The sequence below is a fragment of the Oryza brachyantha genome, chromosome 10, assembly GCF_000231095.2.
Source record: "Oryza brachyantha chromosome 10, ObraRS2, whole genome shotgun sequence".
Taxonomy (NCBI): Eukaryota; Viridiplantae; Streptophyta; class Magnoliopsida; order Poales; family Poaceae; genus Oryza; species Oryza brachyantha.
Window position 1 is genome coordinate 10,225,894 of NC_023172.2, and position 9,849 is coordinate 10,235,742.

At 45.2% G+C, this 9,849-nt stretch overlaps 2 protein-coding genes and 1 pseudogene across 2 annotated transcripts; 2 read left to right on the forward strand and 1 right to left on the reverse strand.

Moving 5' to 3' along the window:
• Positions 1-1,717: 1,717 nt before the first annotated feature.
• LOC102722248 (BTB/POZ and MATH domain-containing protein 2-like) lies at positions 1,718-3,149 on the forward strand. The gene has a single exon (XM_006661726.3). It carries the CDS (start codon positions 1,819-1,821, stop codon positions 3,016-3,018), a length of 1,200 nt encoding a protein of 399 aa, XP_006661789.2. The 5' UTR covers positions 1,718-1,818; the 3' UTR covers positions 3,019-3,149.
• Positions 3,150-5,255: 2,106 nt separating this feature from the next.
• LOC102715611 (BTB/POZ and MATH domain-containing protein 1-like) lies at positions 5,256-6,464 on the reverse strand. Its single transcript, XM_006662304.2, has one exon. It carries the CDS (start codon positions 6,462-6,464, stop codon positions 5,256-5,258), a length of 1,209 nt encoding a protein of 402 aa, XP_006662367.2.
• A 418-nt stretch (positions 6,465-6,882) lies between these two features.
• LOC102715886 lies at positions 6,883-8,133 on the forward strand (annotated as a pseudogene).
• The last annotated feature ends 1,716 nt before the right edge of the window (positions 8,134-9,849 follow it).

Consider the following 9,849-nt stretch of genomic DNA (forward strand, 5'->3'; position numbering starts at 1 on the left):
TAAGAATTAATTTTAATCATCTCTCGGAGATACACTAAGGATGTGTTTGATTCGTTGAGAAGGTGGGTTGAGTTGGATCATTTTTGGATCTAGGATGGATTGTTTCACTGGATTGTAGGAGCATCTCTTGCTTGGTACCGTTGATTAAAGAGTATTGGATGTTTACCTTTTGTGGTTAACACCGTAAAAGTTGTCGTTGTGGAAAGCATACCTTTTTCCGGCACGAGAACATGGTGAGTACCCACGCACTCACAAGGTGACGAAGAGAGTCCCTCGTCACTCGCTGAGGACATCGATGCACGTCACAAAGACCGGGTTCCTTAGGTCCACTATGAAAGATAAAAAGAATATCTATTTATAGTATTATTTAATTGTGTAAACCATAAAATTAACTACTTTATTCATTTCTGTATTTTCTATATTTATCTATGTATCAATTTCTCTTTTATATATATATATATATTCATTAGTATATATATAAATAAAGATAAGACCATAACATCTTATAATGGGAAAGAGAAACACTATAAAATTGAAAAAATTTCTAATTTTAGAAAATGAAATAAAAAGTTTTTTAAAAATATTTTTTAGCTGTTTGAAAAACGTACGTAAAAAATATATTCCAATTTGATTTCCTGGTGCTTTGCTTAGCAACTAGGGCTGAAAACGGAGGTAGCTCGGAGCGAATATTTCCTGAATAATTTGAATACGGATATAAAAACGGATAATTTTTTTTGATACAAATACGAATATGGTATGGCAGTTTCCGACGGATACGGATATTCCGACGGATATCCGAAGATTGTAATCAGCGGATATCCGCGAACACCTAAAATCAGTTCAGCCCACTTGGTTCCAGGTCTGGCCCATCAACCAATTTACTACAAATTGCTTTTGTGCTATTAGACTATCAGTATTTGTTGAACTCATTATGTGCTATGTGGTGGATTTATGTCACTTATCTGTTACCTGTGAAATTAAATGTAACGTGTTTAATCTATGATGAGGCCTAAAATAATAACTATCTCGATTAAGTTAGCTATATACATGTGGTACTATTTGTCTTTACGAACGGTTTGAGTGCTTGTATGTTTCAAGAAATATTTATTTTCGTATTCGTGTTCGACTTCATCCGATCATTATTCATATTCGAGATAATTCGTATTTGTTTCTGTATCCGAGATATTCGTATCCGCCTAAAAATATGGAAACAAATACAATATGTCTGTTATCCGTCCGTATACGCTCCATTTTTGGCCCTATTAGCAACTATTAAGCCACAACGCACTCTCACACTAGGCGGGAAACAATTTTTACCACACGGGTGTAGGTACACCCGTGTGCTTGCATGCCATCTAAATAGTCATCAAAAAATATATAAAATTTTGATAAGATAGATTAATATGATTTATATCACTCCACAAACATGCAAGTTTAAATTCAACTTCTACAAGTTGTAGCAAAAAAAATAAACAAAACTGAAACTAAGTATACGCATATTCATAATTGTTTTTGTTATTTTTGCTACAACTTGTAAAAGTTGAATTTAAACTTACATGTTGGTGGAGTGATATAACTCATATTAAACTATCTTGTTAAATTTTTTTATAATTTTTGATAACTATTTAGATGACATACAAGCAACGAGAATATATAGATGTGCTAAAAAACTCTTTCCCCAAGCGACTAGGCCACTACTTAACACTTATCTCCCCTGTCCAAAGAGCCAAAAGATTCGCAGTCACTTTCCCCGTCTCCTCGCCACTGCCCACCCGTGTGTGCTACTGTATATTGCACAGGTAGGCTCCGGCGATCGGCATGTCTTTCCGCGGCGCCGGCGTCCCGTCGGCGCGCTCCTCGTCGGCGATCGTCGTCGGCACGGAGCACGGGTACCACCTCCTCAAGATCGACGGGTACTCGCGCACCAAGGAGCTGCTCCCCTTCGGCAAGTGCACGAGATCGTGCAGCTTCCGCGTGGGGAACCATTCATGGCACATCAGGTACTATCCCAACGGCAACTCCAACGTCGTCAGGCACTACACCGGCGGCGACGGCGGCGGCGCTCGCTGCGACGCCGACTGCGTCTCCCTCTCGCTCGTCCTCGAGCCTAAGGACTATGGGTACATCTTTTTGCGGGAGATGGGGGAGGTCCGGTTCAGCCTTCTTGATCGCGCCGGCAAGCCGGTGCCGGGGTGCACCCGTGCCGCCATTGATGAGCTGCCTAGGTTGAGTGGGGAGGGTGTTCGGGATCTGTGGCCAAGCCGAGTCTTCTTGAGCTTCCCTAACTTCATCGAGAGGGAAGAGCTGGAGGCGTCGGAGCACCTCGTCGACGATCGGTTCACGGTGAGGTGCGACATCACCCTCATGACCGAGCCCTCCGCCGCCGCCGATCCTCCGGCTCCCGTTGCCGACGTCGCCGTGCCGCCGCCGGAGCTGCAGAGGGACATGGAGGCGCTGCTCCTCGGCGAGGAGGGGGCCGACGTGACCTTCGAGGTCGGCGGCGAGTCGTTCGCCGCGCACAGGTGCGTGCTCGCCGCCCGGTCGTCGGTGTTCCGCGCGGAGCTGTTCGGCGCCATGAAGGAGAGCACCGGCAAGGTGCGCATCGACGGCGTCGAGCCGAAGGCGTTCAGGGCTCTCCTCCACTACATATACACGGAGGCCGTGGCGCCGGAGCTGGACGACGACGCCGACGACGAGACGGAGCCGGAGGACACCCCCGCCGCCACCACCTCTCTGGCGCAGCACCTGCTCGTCGCGGCGGACCGGTACAACCTGGAGCGGCTGAAGCTGATCTGCGAGGACAAGCTGTGCAAGCGGATAGACGTGAGCTCGGCGGCGACCACGCTGGCGCTGGCCGAGCAGCACAGCTGCCCGAGCTTGAAGAAGGCGTGCATGGATTTCCTCAACGCCCCCGGGAATCTGAGAGCCGTCGAGGCGACGGATGGGTTCGAGCATCTGGCCAGCAGCTGCCCCGCCGTCCTGAGGGAGCTGATCGCGAAGCTCGTCGTCGCGCTCTGATCGATCTCGCCGACAAATTTAGTTTTCTTGTTCCATGTACTCAGTCGATCGACGTGTGTGTGCCATGAGATAATGCGTGTGTTATTGTACTCTCTTTAGTCAGAATATAATCTGGTGGATGGATTTGAAAATTCTACGCGTACGATTTTTTTCTCAGTATGATCAAGCATAATGGCGTGGATCGATGATAAGAGATAAACCTAACGGTGCTTATGGGCCATAGGACCCACCTACAAGAGAAGCGTTTCAACCGGATTAAGATCCTCTGCCATTATGTCACTGTCATTACTGGATGACACTGTCATAATGGTAGAGGATCCAGATCCGTTTCAACCATACACCTGCTATGGTGTCCTATAATTTTTTCTCCATGTTTTACCGTGCAAGCTACGTGGGATCCACACCTGGTATATGCGATATTTCTCTAATAAGAGTCTCGCCGACTAAATTTATATTAAATTTATATAGATGATAATACATTTAAACACATTTATAAAATGTATATATGTTATTCACGGATGAATTAATGAAGAGAAAAAAGTCTTGCACTATAAAAAAACTCTTACCTTATATGTTTCCATTCAATTATAATGAGTGTGCCTATGTCGATCAATATAGATCCATAACAATCCGACAAGATTTGATTGATGCAAATTAAATAAGAAAACAACAACAAACATGCTAACAATTAACTTATTCTTGATTAAACGGCAGAGCTGTAGATGCCTGCACTGAACTAGCAAACTAGAGAGAAATTCATAGGGGCAATTTCGTTTCTGTCTCTGTTTTAGGTTCTAATACTAATTTTATCCCTCCTTTTTAGGGTTTTTGTTTTTGCCCTTACTTTTTTAATTGAATGAACCGATTGCCCCTCCTTTGGATGGAAGGACTAACGGTGTTAAATAACATGTTAAAGGATTATTTTACTCCTACACGAGAATATCATTTTGATCCTTGTTTTTTAGTCATTTGTGTTGTTACCCTCCATTCTAAATCATAGAAATATACAAAAGCAATATATTATTAATTCAAATGGCATGTTTAAAACTTATAAATTTTTTAAAATATTTGACAGTTTCAAAACTATGTCAATTTTTTTTAAAAAATTATAAGTTTCATAGAAATATACAAAAGCGATATATTATTAATTCAAATGACATGTTTAAAAATTATAATTTTTAAACAGAGGTAATTTCGTCATTAATTATTTTGCGAATTAAATATTTTGGTCAACTAACAGTAAACGTAACTTTCATCCAAAATAGGGGCAAACGGTTCATTCAGTTAAAAAAAAGGGCAAAAACGAAAAACCTAAAAAAGAGGGGTAAAATCAATATTAGACTTGAAAAGCAGGGCAGGAACGAAATTGTCCCAAATTCATAAGATCAAAATATAGACAAATTTTCTGGCCGACCTTGCAAAATACAGATAAATTGGTACTACTTGCGTAGAAGCTCTACGTAGGGTTTAAAATTTCGGTATACACTTTTATACCGAGGATATGGGTGGTAATGAGCTCAACTATTTTGCCAAAAAAATTAAGAGCCAGGCTTAAAACGGGTTGATAATAAAATTATATAGAATTTTGAGCTAATTTTTTTTAAGAATTAAATATAATTGTGAAAGAATCCACGGATCTTGGTCCATTCCCACCCCTAACCGAGGGACCGAGATTTCCGGTGACCCGAAATTTCATAATCTTTTGGACGAAAATTGTCAAATTCAAATGCTAATACACTTGTTTTCTCACCGAATAGGTGACTCACATTCTGGAAATTTCAGAAAATAATACATCAACACTTTTGCTATTAATTAAACATTTGATATTTGAGTATTTTTCATATCCTTAAGAATGTACCATGAGGTAGTGAAATTTGATACCTTCTAATATCTAAGCTATTAAGAGATACCAAATTTTACATAGAAAACGGTGGTACCTCTGATACCTTTTTAAGAATAGTAAAATTACTCTTGATTTTTTATTCTTCTGTCAAACATGTGGGCAATGCATAGGGGGGCAGGGGGAGGGCGTGCATGTGTTTTTGAACTTACGTACACGTTTTCATATTATCATCCAACAACAACAGTAACCGGATTTAATTAATAAAATTAAAATTTCCAAACATTTCCATACATTAATACCGTTATTCCGGACCCCCACCGGCTTTACCGAAATTCCCGAAACTGAATTTCGTCCCCGGAATTGCAAACCATTGGCTCTGCGACACGAGCTGCTGTCACCGAGCAGCTAGGTTCATGGCAACCAGCTCTCTCACGAGAGAAGGGAAGCTCCTGCTCAGATGCTCAAAGCCTTCGCCGGCCATGGCTACCTTGAGGTTTTCTGGTTCGCGGAGGAAACCGAAGCAAGCCTTCTTGAGCCCGTCGCAGGGGAGCTGCTCGGCCAGCGCCAGCATGGGCACCGCCGTGCCGGCGTCGACGTGATCGCACAGCTTCTCCTCGCAGACGGCCTTGAGCCTCGCCATGCTGTACCTGTCCGCTGCGACGAGCAGGTTCCAGCACATGGAGGCTTCGTGGTTCTTCTCCATCTCCGGCAGCGAGTCGGCGTAGAGGAAGCGCAGCAGCGCCTCGAACACCCGCGCCTCCATGCCGTCGATGCGGATGACGGCCTTCCCGCGGCGCTCCTTCTTCTTCTTCTTCTTGTTCGTTGAGCCAAATAGCTCCACCCCGAGCGCCGGTGAACGGGCCGCGAGCACGCACCGGTGAGCGGCGAAGGTCTTGCCGCCGACCTTGATCATCACGTCGGCGCCATGCCCGGTGCGGAGGAGATCCCCGATGTGACGGTGAAGATCAGATGGTGGCACGGTGACGAAGCCCCCGTTACGGAGGGTCGTCGCCGTCGCCGCCTCAGGCATGTCCTTCGCAACGAACTCGCCGGTGACGACGACGTCGCACCGGATCGTGAAAGAATCGTTCTTCAGATGCTTCGATCTCTCGAGCTCTTCCTTCCTGATGAACTTGGCTCGCCCCCAGCTAGCGTAGCTACGAAATCTGTTCACCTCGACGGCGGCCAGCGACGGCGGCGGCGACGGCGCCGCCGCCGCATCCGTCTCGTTGAAGAACCGAAACCGGTGCTGCGCGTGCACGCCCACGGCCGGCGCCTCCTCGTCGAGATGGAGGAAGACGGATATATAGTCCGCGCAGCCCGGCGTGTTGCCGTTCGGGTAGTACTCGACGCGCCACCGGTGCCCGCCGACGGTGAAGGCGCGAGACCTGATCACCTCCCCGTTGCGGAACACGCCCTTGCTGCGCGAGTAGCCATCGATCTTGACGACGTGGTACCCGCTGGTCGTCTTGGCGGAAATGGTGGAGCCGGACCACGACGACGACGGCGGTGGCGGTGGCGGCGCGGTGGCCGTCGGCTCGCCTGCGTCGCCGCTGCCGTCGGCGGCAGCAGAGCGCGCGGGGGACGTGGCGCACTGACCCATGAGGGGGCAACAGAGGTGATGGTTCCGAGGCACGCAACGTCGATATTTCATCAGCGACACTGTCTCCTTTTATTTTCAACAAAGTTTAACCGGGACTCTGCTTCATTTTCCTACTCCGTTTTGGTGCTGTACTCCGATAGTATTGGATGTCGTTGGGTCTTTGATCTTTTTATCTTTATTCGACTAGTATGAAAAAGTTAAGAGTTAGAGTCAAAGTTAAGTTGGTAATTAAATCAAGTAATAATAAAATAATCAATAGAAGTTACGAGTTAGAGTCAAAGTAATAATAAAATAATCAATAATCAAGTAATAATAGAAGTTAGCAAGACAAGGCCGCCCAGTCCTGCATCTTCCTATATATATCTTCACAACGAACCGCCGCCGCCGTCGTCTCCGCCCTGTCCTGACCTGCTCTCCCCCCACCTCGCGCTGAACCCTACAGGAGAAGTTGACATGTCCGCCGCCGCCCCGTCGGGGTCGGCCTCCTCCATCGTGGCCGACACGGCGGCCGGGTACCACCTCCTCAGGATCGACGGCTACTCCCTCACCAAGGGCACCCCCACCGGCACGGCTCTCACTTCCAGCCCGTTCACCGTCGCCGGCCACCGCTGGGCAATCACCTACTACCCCAACGGGAACTGCGCCAAAACCGCCGATCACGTGTCGCTCTACCTCTTGCTGTTGCCGGACGAAAAAACCAACACCACCAAGGGTGTGAAGGTGCAGGCCCGATTCCAGTTTCGTTTTGCCGGCAGGGTGACGAAGCAATCTTCGCAGGCACTGGGCGAAGTTAAGATTTTTGGCGACGAGGGCTCTTGGACATGGGGCTATAGGAAGTTCATCAAAAGGGCAGATTTTGAGAAGTCCAAGGATCTCAGGGATGATTCGTTCACCGTCCGGTGCGACATTGTCGTCGTCCGCGAGATCCGCGCCGAGAAGACGACCGAGGTCCGTCCCGCCAACGCCAAGGCGTTCGTGTCCGTGCCCGCGTCCGACATGGGCCAGCAGCTCGGCGACCTGCTGGCGAGCGAGAAGGGCGCCGACGTGGTGTTCCAGGTCGGCGCCGAGACGTTCGCCGCGCACCGTTGCGTGCTCGCCGCGCGGTAGCCGGTGTTCGCGGCGGAGCTCTACGGCCTCATGAAGGAGGGCGACGCCGCCCGCGGCGTCGTGCGCGTCGAGGACGTGGACGCGCACGTGTTCGGGCAGCTGCTCCGCTTCGTGTACACCGACTCGTTGCCGGAGACGGAGGAGGAGGTCACGTGCCAGCATCTGCTCGTCGCGGCGGATCGGTACGACCTGCATAGGCTGAAGCTGATCTGCGAGGAGAGGCTGTGCAGATCCATTGGCGTCGACACGGTGTGGAACATCCTGGCGCTCGCCGACCAGCACCACTGCGACGGGCTGAAGAAGGCGTGCTTCCAATTCCTCGGCTCGCCGGTGAATCTGAGCGCAGTCGTCGCCGCCGATGGCTTGGAGCATCTGAGCAGGAGCTGCCCCTGCCTTATGAAAGAACTGCTTGCTGTGCTGGCGCTTCCACGGGGTGATGCTTAGAGCAAGTTCAATAGAATAGTACAGTAGTATAGTCAATCTAACAGTTAATTCATATAATAGCTAACTATAAAATATATACTACTATATCACATATATCATACACACATTGTGTCTTAGAATTCGTGCGACAGTTGATTATAATTTTATAGCTCTTTGCTCTTCTCTCTTCCCTCTTATCTCCTTACAATATGTTTATAACCTACTAATGTACCTGCTCTTACTGTCTTAGTGCGCCTCGCGTGTTCTAACAACGATGGCTTCGTGAAAAGGCATTAGCCAGTTGTAGCGATCCAAGTAGCACATAATGTTTTAAATTATGTTCTTTGAGGGGCTAAATTCCCTACTTAGGCTAAGTTTCCAATATAAAAAGATAATATATATCTAGTTAGATAAAAAGTCGGTAGAAAAATACCCTTTCTCTAAAAAAAAATAGTACAAAGAAAACAATGGTGGCTTTTGGTTGCTGAATCTGAATCGTTGTCACCAGTAATTCTTCTGAAGCTGAACTGAACCTTTGCCTTCTCTACTTTTATCACGCAGGCAGCAGCTGAATTCCCTGCGTGGCTGTGTGTATATCAGTATATGCTTTTATATTTGTTTTTTTTTATTACTATCTCCGCAACTTCACTATTACGTAGTAGTATATCTCAGTGGGTTGTCACTTGTTACCTAGCGTTACCTTCGATTTGGCATTCTTGATTTGAATGTCACATGAAGAGTAATGGAAGCATTTGTCCTTTCTCTCAATCCTAAAGCAAAAATTTCTCCCAAAGTACCTAAATGTTTGACGCCGTTGACTTTTTTTTATAAATATTTGACTATTCGTCTTATTTAATTCTTTTTAAAATATGTAAAGCTATATATATATATATGCATAAAAGTATATTTAACAATAAATGAAATGATATAAAAATAATTAATAATTATATAAATTTTGAATAAGAAGAATAGTCAAACGTGTATAAAAAAATCAACAATATCAAATATTTAGGGATAGAGAGAGTAGTTTTTATGTCTGTCTTGATGTTAGGTTATGTTATCTCTATATGATATTTTCATGTAATCACTAAAGAAACCGAATTTCCTTGAAAAATAGGTTTTCTTAAGGGAATTTGGAAAAAAGAGACTAGCAGATTCCCAGCATTTGTGTCTTCTCTGGTGCTGAAGACATATAGTAGCAGTGCATATGATGGAGAGGATAGTTTGCAATGCATTCAATTTTAGCCAACTTTCTGAAGTGTGGTGACTAGCCAGGATATCCTCTTTCACTAAACATCAAATATTAATTAGTGTTGGCTTTACAAAAAAGATATTTGTTGTTTTCATGATAATTACTCCCTTTGTCCCAAAAGTGTGTTTATCATCATGTTAGACGAACTTATTTCAGAATGGAGGGATTATTTTGAGGGAGTTCAATCTTCACTTTATTAATTGAATAATTGTGTTATATGTTGCCTATTACTCCCTCCGGTTAACGCTGTCCATCTCCCAAAGTGTTTCCTTTTATTTTCAACAAAGTTTAACCGGGGCTCTGTTTTCTTTTCCTACTCCGTTTCGGTGTTCTACTTCGACTAGTATTTGATGTCGTTGCATTTTTGATCTGTTTATCTTTATTCAAACTTTTCTACTAATATGAAAAAGTTACAAGTTAGGGTTAAAGCTACTTTGGTAATAAATCAAGTAATAACAAAATAATCAATAATTATATGAATTTTTGAATAAGAAAAATGATTAGATCCAAAGTGACCGACATCAAATAGAAAAGGTGGAGTATTAGTACCCCCTATGTTAATTTTCAAAACTTTGTTTCGGTTAATAAAATTTTAGGTCTTTG

What these genes read in the sequence shown, in the direction of transcription:
- LOC102722248 (XM_006661726.3), top strand. Translation starts at nt 1,819, where the DNA reads ATGTCTTTCCGCGGCGCCGGCGTCCCGTCGGCGCGCTCCTCGTCGGCG.
- LOC102715611 (XM_006662304.2), bottom strand. Translation starts at nt 6,464, where the DNA reads ATGGGTCAGTGCGCCACGTCCCCCGCGCGCTCTGCTGCCGCCGACGGC.